The sequence below is a fragment of the Anabrus simplex genome, chromosome 7, assembly GCF_040414725.1.
Source record: "Anabrus simplex isolate iqAnaSimp1 chromosome 7, ASM4041472v1, whole genome shotgun sequence".
NCBI lineage: Eukaryota > Metazoa > Arthropoda > Insecta > Orthoptera > Tettigoniidae > Anabrus > Anabrus simplex.
Window position 1 is genome coordinate 245,397,484 of NC_090271.1, and position 13,831 is coordinate 245,411,314.

Here is a 13,831-nt window from a genome sequence, read left to right on the forward strand (position 1 = left end):
GACTGTTCACGAGGAAGACCATCAGACTGGTGGTGCCGTCAGCTTGCGCTTAGAATGCTAGCGCGTACGGTGAGCCATCTGGTGAGGAATGAACGTGCCGCTTACATTTCTACACGGCTGACTAGATCCCTCGCTGCGCTCCGGGCTAGCTAGAGCGACGCATCAAGTCGGCCTTGACTTCTACAACTGACGTCTCAATACCACTGCCTGCTCGATATGCACCCGATGGTTGCTTATACAGCCATTGGATGCAGATCGAGCAGGCAGTGCTAAATACAAACCTTCATTATTGTTGGTCTTACTCGCGAACAGTCGAGATTCTCTTCTGAAGACACCGAGCAAAGTTCTCTGCGAAACATAAAAAATTTTACCTTGTTTTCTTGACACGGGTGGAGCTTGAAGGCATCAATGTTAAAATACGACTAAGATGTTTCGGAATTTCGAAACGAGAAACGTAAACTCGTTACTTTGGTGGCTGTTGCGTACAATATTTTATACTATGATAAATGCATTTATTTTATATTAAATAAATTCAGTTATAAATAACTGTGATTCAAATCGTCCATCTTTGATCCATGCATTTATGTTTTCTTGTTTTGCTGTTCCTGTCTTGCTATGAAAGATATAAGAGATGTGTACATGTCCGTTCTGTTGTAACAAAACAAAAATTAATGTTATTTGAAGCAGTGAACAGTCCACTAAGCGACCGGAGTCGTAAACATGATCCTCTAGTCCTGTATTAATGAAGATAATGCGAACTTTATGATATATTTTGATATATTCAATATTTATCTGTTTAGAAATCGATTATCTATACATTAGTCTATGGTGATGGTGGCAGATTATTTGAGCTAAAAAATGCATAGACGCCAGTTTTTTTTGTAGATGAAAACGGAACCACGGGTCTGCAATCAGGCGGAGAAACAATTTAACAAGGTTAAGTTTGGTGTTCCTTGATTGATGACCTCTATCCGTGATTAGTTACTGTGAAGCGGAGTTCAACCAGTCAGAGGAGATTTCAAACAAAACAGTGTGGAAAGTTATTACAGTACTGTAAAGTGTCATTTTCCATACTCTTTTGAGCAAGAAACAAGGAAATTACGTCTCAGTACAATAACACCCACGGTATCCCCTGCCATTCGTAACGGGCCGCAGAGGCTCTCAACTTTGGAGCGTGAGTTGACGACCACGGGGCCTTTAGCTGAGTCCTGGTATTGCTTCCACTTACTTTTGCCAGGGTCCTTACTTGCGTCTATCCTATCCGACCTCCCTGGGTCAACTTTTGTTCTTTTCCGACCATGACAGCATTCAAGGCCTAGGTAGTTTCTATTCTCACGCCCTTCGTGGCCCTTCTCTTTCTTTGGCCGATATCTTCATTTTTCGAAGTGTCGAAACCGTAGAGGACGGTTGCCTACTTGTACTTCCTCTTAAAACAATAATCACTACCACCTGAAATAAAACAATATTTATAGGTACTTAAACAACAATAATGTGTTGCTATAGTTCTAAATAAATCGTGGAGAATCTGAGGCATCGAATGCAATGAAATTTGATAGGATGATCAATTAAGATTTAGAACATCGCCGCGCGCCTGCCGTGGTACACAGGCTGGAAAAATAATCTGGCAGATCCCTCCTTTGGGAGGATAAAATATGATATTATATTACCAGTCTCATGAAATCAACTGAGGAGTTACTCATATGAGAGGCAACGAAGTCGGTCAATGAAACCGAACAACATGACGTCACACTGATCATGTGACACTTCAAGTCGTTCTTGTAGACTGAGGCCAGTTGATGTGCCGCGGAGGGGAGAGGTCTCTTTCGGGAACCTGACGAAGGTAGAAGAATCAAACAAATTATACGCTACAAATACTTTATTTCAAGCTTACCACAATTATACAGATAACAATAAGTTAGTAAATACATTAGTAATTGTTAGTAAAATAAATAAAACAGTCATATCGTCAACAAGCAGTATTGGTCGGTTTACAATAAAATTCGTTCCCAAATGAGATTATGTTAGTGTGTTAATAGTTTAATCCCCTTCTGTTCTATGTAACCTGCCGTCTTACTCAGTAATATCTTTGGTATAAGCTTTCTGAGATGCGTGTTATGAGATCCTGCTGCTAGTATAAACCTGTGCAATTTTTCTTAACGTTACTAGCCCGTTGTATTATTTAGACTCGCATTTAGGCCATACTACAACAACCGAATCTCCTAAAATGAAGCCCGCTTAGTACATCAAACTGCCGAAAGATGTCATAAAGGGATTTGAATCTTTAAAGCAAGGAGCCAGGGTTGACAACCAAAATAAAATTGGCATTCTACTGGAAGTGGGATGGAGAATTAACTACATACTATATCGGTCATGTTAACTATTGGTATTATGTTTAGGAAACCACAGACGTGTGCTAATATGTTTTAATTGTTATTTCTGTCCACGGTCAATATTTAACTAAAGGTATATATAATGTTCGTGTTTGATGTTTCGTCGTATTCTCTTAAATTTCTTCTGACAAGAAAGCTATAATAGGGTCAAAAATACATTCAGAGAATTTTTTTGTAATAAATCTTACTTTCCGTGTCTTCATTAAGAATGTGGATTTACAGGGAAGCAGAAATCTCAGGTGTCTATGCTGAAACTAACATTTATTTTTGCTCCAGGATCTTTCTACTAATTTATTCCAGGACGGTTTTCCATATTCAAAGATTTTCACCATCTGAAGGAATACTTTCTTTTAAAATATTGAGATGGTTGTATATGTGTTCGTCTGATTTTAATAGGCCTACACTATTTTTAAACAGGAAAACCGTAACATACTTAAGTAACACACCTTAAATTTGACACAAAAAATACTCGGGTTAACTTGTTCATGGACATATATCAGCGTCTTACAGTTTGGAGTTCAATAAAGGGCCTACTGCTTTAACTCCAGATAAAGACGAATTTCATTACAGAATAAGACCCGCTGTGGTTTTCTAATATTGGATTAATCAATTGCAGATTATTTCAACAAAAATTTACTTATCGAAGACTACATTCTGAAATTTGAATCCGGAGTACATAGAAATTTACAAGAAGCCTTTTTAATTGATTCACTTTGATACTATCTTGGAGTTCGACATACGCACGGGAAACAAAATAAATACGCATCAGTCATACAGTCGTACTCAAAATACTATATATGGAGGATTGTTTGGTGTTAGTTTAGAGAGAACCCAGCCAATTACTACCGTCATTTTGTATTACTCAAAAGTTCTACATGATCGTCGAATACGAATTTGAAATACTTTGGGGTTTTCTTTGTTATGTCTGTTCCTGGTAGAGTATATTTGGTAGGAAGACGAATCAGTGCATGCAGTGTAATAAATATTTCTACATTAATCAGTCAGTCTCTTCATTATGCTAGTTAAATGTCACGTGTAAAATGAGGAACTATTCTTTACAGTCTTTAAATATGCATAATTAAAAGTTGCAGTACGTGTTGTTCTCAAGTAAATTCGTCTTTTCACAGCGATTTTAGTCAATTAAAATGATATAATGTCCACAAGCAGACTCGTTGCAGTCTCTACTACATATCAGTGAGCAATTAAATAAATATTTATATGCAGTAATATTATTCAGTATATTAACATGTGAGCAACTATTTTACTAGCTACCAATATTGAATCAAGATGAGATCGTAGATCAGTTCTCCTCTTCAGACAAACAAATTCGCGAAATACATTCTACATTGTTTCCAATAAAACTCATAACTCAACTGTCAAGAAAATATGCCAATATGGTAGTATTGTGAAGTGCTCTTAGCCTTTCAATGTTCAAAACTAAACCTTATGTACATAGTTTAAAAATAACGATCTCGTCAATCGTAGACAATGAGAAACGTAAAATTCCTCCTAGTAACCTTTGGTAACAGCGTTGTTTAATAATAAATACCGTATAGTTCATGATCAAAGTGCTGAGAATATTGAAAATAATGTATGGTTCATTTAAAGATGATTAATAAAATGCTAAACTTCAGGATGTATATAGGTACTTGTCGATATTTTAAGCCAGTTCTATGTAATCTACTTATACGCGTTGGGGAAACTGAGATTAATTGTGGTTAGCACTCGACATGGCCACCTTTATACTCAGAAATTAAGCTGTTTTTTTTTTCTAACGTGGGTTCAGTGAACCCCAGCGTTATGTGCCTCCCCAGAATCAGGTGTATCGTTCCTACATATTTGAACTTCCTGTAAGGAAATTGAACACACGATCTTCCGGTTGAAGTGAGCACATTTTTACAGCTTGCCTAGGTATCCCACATATTTGTTTGATAATCTCATGTGCACTGACAAGGATTGCCACCACAGCCGCGCTGATAGAAAACTAACAGTTTAACATTCTAAGCAGCTCATAAATGGTTCCGTGGTTTATTTGTTCAGCAGTCATTGTTTTCATTTCTTATGTATGTATGCATGTATTTATGCATGTATGTTGTGCATTCAGCCCGAAGGCTGGTTTGATCCTCCACAGCTCCGCCAACAGCTATCATAGATAGCCTAGGTGTCACTGAAGAGGCATGTTACAGAAATGAGGAGTGAGGTAGTTTCCCATTGCTTTCCTCACCGGGACACAAGGTGCTATTACAAATCAGTCTGCCAAGCCCACTGAAATGCATGCACCAACCGACCCTATGAGCGATATTTTCACACCATTCATAACAGGGATTGGTTGCATAAGGAATGGTATTACTAGCATCACTCATAAATCGGCCACTTTCATATTGTCAAAGCCAAAGATGAGACTGAGACAGGTCAATGAAAGTAAAAACTGTAAAGTAACACTGCACTGTAAACACTATATCTGGCCAGTAAAGGCATTAATTTCTTATAATTAAATATATACAATCTAATGAAGCGTATTTGGGAATACTATTATCTTTATCACGAAAGGAGTGGTAATTAATTCGTGGGTCAAGTTTTGATAGTAACACTTGTTAGTAAATTCTCAGCACTTGTTTTAGCGAAGAGATTAATTTAAGTTATTAGTTAATATTGTATTAAGAATGTATTGAGCTTTGTCTAAAATGAAGCTGATCTGGAGTAAAATGGTTATACGAGTATTACAGTAAATCGTCATTATTCCTGTTCAGTGTTTAGTACTCTACTGGTCACTCGTCGTAGCACTATGCAAGATTTCATTAAATAAATTATAATAAATATGTGTAATTCTAGAGGCAGCCTACTGTGGGTACATCAGTTGGGGTTGGACTACCTGCTGCTCGGGTATCTGTTCGCGGTACGCCATCAACTGCGCGATGCGTGCTGCCTCCTGCTCGTCCAGGCTACGCTTGTAATGTCCACCACCACCGCTGCCACTGCTCTCGTAGTGACCACCACCACCACCACCACCACCGTAGTGACCGCCGTAGTCGTGACCGCTGGAATACGAGTGAGACACGTGGGGGTGTTTCACGATCTCGTAGGTGACCTTCTCTTCTCCACCGCCACCACCTACCAGCTTCTTGAGGGCCACCACTGCAGACAGCACCAGTGCCATCTTGGCCACCATGAGCGCTTTACCAGCAAGAAGAGCCACTCCCTTATAGGCCATAGCCATTAGACCTCCCTTCATCATCAAGCCTAACAGTAGAGCACCTCCATACTTCTTCAGCCTTTTAGTTCGACCTAGGGGCAGAAGAAAATTTGTTAGCCGTACTAAAGGTTTATTAGAATAGAATAGAATACTCCCATCCCCTAGTACCGGATCAACTAGGGAGAGAGCATTAAGTTATTGCAATTAATTTGATACATGCATTACATTCTCCTTCTTACAATGATTTGACTATTACTACACTAAATAGTAATTAGTTTGTCTTAGACGTTAACAATGTTAATCTATGACACGCTTGCCACTAGGTGTCACGCGAACACGACTTCTGTGGCACTTCAGATATCATACTAACATATTTTATGCTCGACGATGCCGAAATATAAATATTATATGCCAGAAAACTGAATCTCAATGAGGCTCATTATAGTTCAAGTTTCATTATGATACAGGTTCTCCACGAATCAGAGTTCAGATTTTCATTAAGATACAATTGTTTGACCAATTACGTAAGGATAGCATCGCATCTGCGCTCAGTCCACTAGCTTCCCACTTGTTTAAACAATCAAACATGTCCGGACACACATATTAACATCAACGCACCTTCTACTTCCAATATTCCACAACCTCACGGCACACTCCCGCAAATTCACTTCACCAACTGTACAATGAACAATATGTATTTTGAAATAAAGCTAGGTTATGTAACCTTCTAGTAAAGCTTTGAAAACATATGCCATTGTTAAGGTCTTTGATCCATTCATGGAAAATAAATAACCCAGCGCATGCGTTCTGAGCTCTATTCAGTTAATTCAACTGTCAAGCGAAATCTCGACAGAAATTTATGAATATTTAAAAAATAGAGTTATAAATTAAAGTCGAGCATAAACAGTCGTACGCAACTCGCCTATAATGGTAATTACAACACTCGTACCGAAATTATAAACCTTGCTTCGCTCGTTTTATAAACATGCTCGTGTCTTAATTATTGCCATTATAGGCTTGTTGAATAATGCCCTATTAATGTTTTTAACATGTAACAAGTAGGTCGAAAACCCGGCAATATCATCTATTTCAGCATTACGTTCTAATAAGGAAGTATGTCTCAATTAATTCTATAGTCATACTTTTTACAAATTTTATTAGGTTATAGCAAAAATTATATTCCTTATTCTTTAAATTTGCCGTTTTTTAAATTAATTTTCATTTATGAATGCAAGAACTGTCACCGTTTCTCTGGCAAGCAACAAAATGAATTTGTTTCTAAGACTCCAATTTTTATAGCTTAATAATATGCAATCTAATACCTAAATGAAGTAAAATGATGATTTTAAATGAATATAAAAGATGACACACTAGACAGCAAAAAGTTATAAACAAGACCTTAACTTACACACTAGTTGGTAAAGGGTTGCCATCCCTGGTCTAGGACAATACTGTATGTATCTTCCCCTTTCTATTTCTTACTTTTGTATCACAACATACATTATGACTTAATTGAATGGATTAATGACTACATGAATTAGTGAATGGATGATTTCATGATTGAATTGTGGTCGTGCAGGAATGAAAGAGTTATACTCTTCCCACCCAGTCACGGACAGCCACTACCTGGGGAGAGAGCATTCGTCGATGAATGGGTGACTGACTGAGTGAATAAATGACCTGATGGACTGAATTGAACATTCCATGATGAATGAATGAAATAATGTCCGCCTAAATGAATGAGTGAATGAGTTAATGGATGAATAAGTGACTGCATGAATGAATGGACTGGATTCCAAGTCCTCTCTCCGGTCACGGATAGCCGTCAACTGGGAAGAGATTTTCATGAATTATGAATTGATGAATGGATGATTCCATGATTGAATTGTGTTCATGCATGAATGAATGAATAAACACTCTTCTCTCCGAGTCGCGGATAGAGAGTTTCTTGAATGAATCAATCAATCAATCAATCAATGGATGAATGCATGAATGAAGTGATCTTCCCGAGGGCTTATTAAAACAAGTTGTAGCAATATCCGCTTCCAGGAGGACACATTTACCCATAAAGTTTGTATTACGAATATTGTAAACGTCTTCAATCCAAAACGCTGCATTTCCCATGGACAAGGAAAAAGGAGATTTCACGAAATGCTCCGGGATGAACAATATACCATAGCAATTCTACAAATCAGACTAATAAAGAAGAATTTTCAAATTTACGTCCACTAATTTGAGATGCATAACATATTGATAATGACTAGATAATTTACGCAATGAACATGTGGTGCTCGATTGGTAAGATTAGTAGAGGGAGACCGTGGAGACGAGGGTTAGACTCATCCTTGAATGATTTTAAAGATCAGAGGCAAGCCACAGAGCTAGTTGCAAATCTATCTCTAAATGATAATTCCATGTTAAGAAAACAGTATTGCCCTTATGACAGTACTGCCATATCGAAAGGCACTGCTCGACAGCATTACGGGGAAAGGGTGGCACGTAAATTTCAGAAATACAGTTTTTGAGTTCAAGATAAAATGGGGCAGAAAATAAAATGTAAATTAAGCACAGTTTACTTTTGGTTCCTCCTCATCCATAAATAAATCACTGTATAAAAAAGAAAGAAATAGCACACGTAGGCTAATTAATCACATAAAACTCATCCAACACAAGTACGCACAGATGAAAATGAAAATCCACAGACTGTTTCCAGTCATTCGACCGAGTCAGGAATGGAATGAATGAAGACCCCATATAGCGGCGAGGATAGGAACTTTGCCGGCTGCCGAAGCCTGTCCCACTCCTCTGGAACAATGAATAATGACTGAAGGTGAAATGAAATGATATTGGAGTATGTTCCTGGAATGAAATATGACAGGGAAAACTGGAGTACCCGGAGGAAAGCCTGTCCCGTCTCCGCTTTGTCCAGCACATTTTTCACATGGAGTGAGCGGGATTTGAACCACGGAACCCAACGGTGAGAGGCCGGCGGGCTGCGGCCTGAGCCACGGAAGCTACAAGTACGCACTGATATAAAGACCCAAAAAGCTAATACGTAACGCATAAACACACGACTTCTCTACAACAACAATAAGCTGCCAGGATTCACAGAGTAACGTTACATGTACCAGAGCGACTCATAAGGAAAATGAACGAACGCAACAAAGCGATGACTGTTCCTGCCATACTGTTTCCTTCCTGCGAATGTATTCATGAAATACAAAAGCTTCAGTAGTTATTTTAATTACGTACGGGCATAAAAATGGCTCATCCTTTTTCTTTCTTTCCAAATAATTATAAATTACATTATAATTTTCTGTAATCACGAGGAACGTCTGGATCCATGACTAAATGGTTATCGTTTACACCTCTGACTACACAATATGAATTATTCGTTAAAGACTGCGTATATGTTTAACACTTCAATAAAGTGGTTGAAATAGTACTTCTTATCCTCTGGACACAATGTAAACAAACATAACCATGTGCGAACCACACATCACTTACGACCACCACGAATTCCACCATTTTCTCGCCGATTGATAGTAACATTAAGGTCTGAGATATTGCAGCCGGTCTTTATAGCTTGTTATGTTTTTTTTTTCATTGGGCTATTGTGTATTAGTCTGCTAAGCCAAGACCAACTACAATAATCAGACCTCAAGGCAGGTTTCGATTAATGCCAATGTGGTCGTAGGTGCGGGTCAGGGATATGTTAAATGTGATCGTGGACATGAGTTTAAAGTAAAAATTGTGATATAGGTATTTCTAGTCCACGTGTGATCGTACTTCATGATTTTCAGTATTGATAAAGAAGTATCTGTATCGCGACTTGCTTCTGCGACGAAGCTTAAAATACCTGTAGGTGAATTATTATTTCGTGTTTGAACGTGGTACAGTGTAGGTTATCCATAGTGTTTGAGGGGTGGTGTCATAATTATTGGTGTTTTGTTAGAATGTACAGTGTGCATATATAAGGCTAACATGGATCGGTCGTGTTGTATACCTCTCTGTAGGTAATTCTTCGGGCACGTTAGCCCTCACCGAAGGATTAAGTCTTCGAAAGAAATGGATTCGGTGCATTGGTAGGGAAAATTGTGCTTCAAATAATGGAATTGTCATGTGCATCAAACATTTTAACTCTTATTTTTTTTATTGTCCGCAAAATTATATTTCCTGTTGAGAATAGTGAACCTATTCGCATCTCTAGAAAATACCTTCAATTGTCTCCTGAGACCTATCTAACCGTATTCTACAATCAGCTTTCGTATAACATCTATTCACCTCGCGGAAGAAAGTGCCCTATAGAGCATGAACAGCAACTGCCACTGAGAGACGAAGAAATATTTTAACGTTGATGTGAAGAAGATACGACAGATAATTTTCAGTCTTTTACGACAAAATGTGCGACCATTCGACGTGATTGCGAAAAGTGATAGCGTTCTGAAGACCTACTGTAGATATTCCATCGATATCAAAGTGACGAGTGGCCTGGAAGTGTAAGGGTAGTTTAAAGTTATTGTTTTACCAGCAGAAAAAATATAGTTGGCATTAGGATATTAAGGACAAGACGAACTGAAGTGTGAGAAATGGACAAAAAGTGAAACTCGGGTAGGCTAAGTCAGCTTGTTAGTTATGAATGGAGTAGTGCTGAAATGAGTGACAGAGTCTTTATTTTGGGGAACTTTATAACAAATAAAGCTCTTGTTTCAGGCTTGTGTTAGCCTTTGTAAGTAGCGTTAATAATTAAAATGATGTATGGAACTGTGGTGTTCCTTCGACAAACAATTATAAAGTAGTGTGTAAAAATTCTGGCCAATATTTTTTTCAACAATTATACAAAGAAAATATCAAAAGAATTTGCCAAGAAACTTAAAGCAGGGAACCAAGCGGAATTGTTTGTTGGATGTGTGTAGTGCTAGTTATAGGTAACTTCAATATTTTCGTGAATGATGAATAATAGGATAATGTGCATGCTGTCATAGTGTTAATAACGGGAAAACTAGTTATTTGTTTGGTGTTGTGTCGATGTTTTCATAGTCCGTATTCATATATTAAATGAAGTGAAATTGGTTAGGTGTTGATAACTTGAGGTTTGTTGTAATGCTTTCTTCTTTTGCTAGTGATTGAACGTTGTAGTAACACACCGAAGGTTTTTGGCGACGTAAGGATTGAAAAGTGCTAGGAACGGGAAGGAAGCGATCGTGGCCCTAATTAAGGTACAGCCCCAGCATTTGCCTGGTGTAAAAATGGGAAACCATCTCCAGCGCTACCGACGGTGTGATCCCATCTTCCGAATGTAAGCTCTCAGCTACTCAACCCTGACCGCACGGCCAACTCACTCGGTGTAATGCTTTTAAAATCCACTCAAAGCACCTTACTCTCCTAAATACCGAGCGAGTTACCAGTGCGGTTAGGGTCACGCAGCTGTGAGCTTGCATTCGAGAGACAGTGGGGTCAAACCCCACCGTCGGCAGCCCTAAAGATGGTTTTCCGTTGATTCCCATTTTCACCCAGGCAAGTGCCATGGCCGTACCTTATTAAAGACCATATCCGCTTCTTTTCCTCTCCGAGCCCTTTTCAATCCTTCCGTCACCGAAAACCTTCGAAATACCAGTGATACGTTAAACAAAAGTCTCCTAGATAAAGAACACGTAAAATTACTTTTGCTCTTTTAAGTATCAAATACTAAGTTATTGAAAACCTTCAACAAACATTTTCACGACCATTATTAGGTTACTCCTCGCCAAGTCAGTTTTGGCCCGGTACGGCAGAAATTTTTTTTTCGGTATTGTGATCTGAGTGTTGGCTAAGCTCGCTGAAATGCATAATCTAAATGAGCCTATATCCAAAGCCTTAATATTGTTTATCACAGAGGCTGACTTCAATGGTGTTACATGCTTCGTCCACAGCCTCAGGTCGGATTGAAACAAGTAACAAACAAATTCCTGCCCTTACCAGATAACACAGAAAACACTACATCTCACCAGATAGGCTTGAGCTTGTCCTTTTACTAGATCTTGAAATCAAACATAAGAGTCGCAGAAAAATGGTATAACAGTTTACTTACGATTCATTGTGGAACTCAGTGTGAAGAATTGCAATAAAATACATAAAACACTATTATCCTTCATGTATTGATTCAAAGTCATGAACTGTCTATGGTAGATTTCTAGGCATATTGTATAGTAAAGACGTATTAATTTGAAAAGATATGAATCTTGCTTGAAAGAGCACTAAAATACTATTTCGGCTACCTACGTTGATTCCTATTATTCAATTGTATAAGTACTGTAACACAACACCGAATAACAAAGGCATCAGTAAGAATGGTTTATAAGATAACAAAGTAAATTGGCACGATTTAACTGTACATGTGCATTCAAATACAGATAACCACGAGTGTTGTACAAGAGCCTTTTAATACTGTGAACTTTGGCAATGAATCCTTGTGGTACTATTCTGTAAATGATGCACTTCCTGATCACCTTAGAATGGTTCCCACACTATATTTGTTCACAAGTAAACTGACTCAACGTAACCTGTCAGTTTAACATGTACTACGAACTTTTAAATGAATTTGTGCTTTGCACCTATACACAAATAATCTAAGAGAATGATAAATCAATCATTAATTCTGCATTTTGAATGTTTCCCAGGTCGCATATTCCCTATCTTAAATAATTTCCAAAAAGTCTCAAATTCATGACAAATTACACCATTCTATTATTCGTTTTCCAGATATTGCTCAAGGTGTTGTTTGAAATTTATATCACGTTATTATATTTTAATATTGTAATTATAATATTAATTATTATTGTCATGTGAGTATACTTATTCCTTTGGGGCTCCCTCCATCGGGAGGCAGTTTTGTAAATAAATAAACAAATGGGGCTTGTATGTAAAATATTATTTGTAGAAGGTTTAATTCACATATTCATTTATGCTCATTTTGCCTTTATAATTCATAATTATTTTGAATGCACTGGACCAACACGAGCTGAGGTTCACGGTGCCCATTATGCAATAAATAAATTTAAAAGAATTCTTACCTTCTTCTCCAGCTTCGTCCTCGCTACCAAGTTCATCAGTCAAGGAACGGGGAACACTGAATTCCAGAGTATGACTGCGGAAGAACTTGGAGGCTCTCTCGAGTAGCATCTCGTCCAACGTCTCCTGCTTCTTGTCAGGATCCTGAGGAAGGGTGCTTTCATCCACTTCCGGTACTGGCTCCGCCATCTTCCTTCCATCCCGAGTATCTTCCGGAGTCTTCACCAGTGATATCCCATCTAGCAGAGGAACCTTATCCGTCTTCAGTGCGCGATCTGCAAACTTCAACGCCCTTAATTTTAAACACGTGCTCATTTCTTCTTGCTTTTCACAATTTTGGTAAGCATTGTAAAGTACTTTTAATCCATTAAGGAAACTATCCGATTCAGTTTCTTCACTTGTTTCCGGGTTAGCGAGAACAGAATATAAACTTAACAATGAGAATGCAAACACAATAAAAAGCGGTGACCGACTCATCTCAGAAGATGATTGTCTTTCTTGAGGAGATGTTCTTCTGTTGTTGACAACTTGTTGACTGCTGTGTAGCCTCAAGGGCTTGAGCGTTTTAATACTGAAGTGCCTGTGTTTTGGAGCGTGATAATGCAACACATAGTCCAGCAAAATTAAGAGCGTTCCACGTTAGGAAGTAACCAGGATGTGTTGCTAATTGTGCTGGGGTAAATACGACAAGCTCCGCTGCCCAAACCACAGGCATGATGATACCCACATGCCACACACCCACACACTTGTTAAAAGTGCATATCTATCTTGTAAGGGAAAGGAACTCTGGCCTACATAGTTAGAGAAAATGTTTCACCAGCCTAGATATGTTCAGTTCCTATTATCATGAACATTCGATTTCGATTCATTATAATATCACTTTCCTTGTTGACCATGAAAGTGAAGTTATGAATATTTCGTCAGTTTCGGCAAGTAAGAGTCTTAATGTGTAAAGGGATCGTGGTTTTGATCTTGGCCCGAGATGATAATATAATACGTGCGAAAAGTGTTCTACTGTTCATTAGCGATGTAGCAGATAGTACTGGAAAAGTAGTTACGGGGAGACGATGGCTGAAGGGGTGGAACATTTTGAAATTTCCATAACTTTCGTAATGAAAACGAAAATCCACAGCCTATTTTACAGTCATTCAATGGGGTCAGGAATGGAATGAATGAAGTCCCCATCTACCGGCGAAGT

At 38.2% G+C, this 13,831-nt stretch overlaps 1 protein-coding gene across 1 annotated transcript; it reads right to left on the minus strand.

Annotated features, from left to right (window-relative positions):
• Window positions 1-5,229: 5,229 nt before the first annotated feature.
• Window positions 5,230-13,110, minus strand: Osi11 (Osiris 11). The gene is made up of 2 exons (XM_067152005.2): window positions 12,636-13,110; window positions 5,230-5,675 (listed from the first exon to the last, which is right to left on the minus strand). The coding sequence occupies exons 1-2, from the start codon at window positions 13,108-13,110 to the stop codon at window positions 5,230-5,232; spliced, it is 921 nt and encodes a 306-aa protein (XP_067008106.2).
• Between the last annotated feature and the right edge of the window lie 721 nt (window positions 13,111-13,831).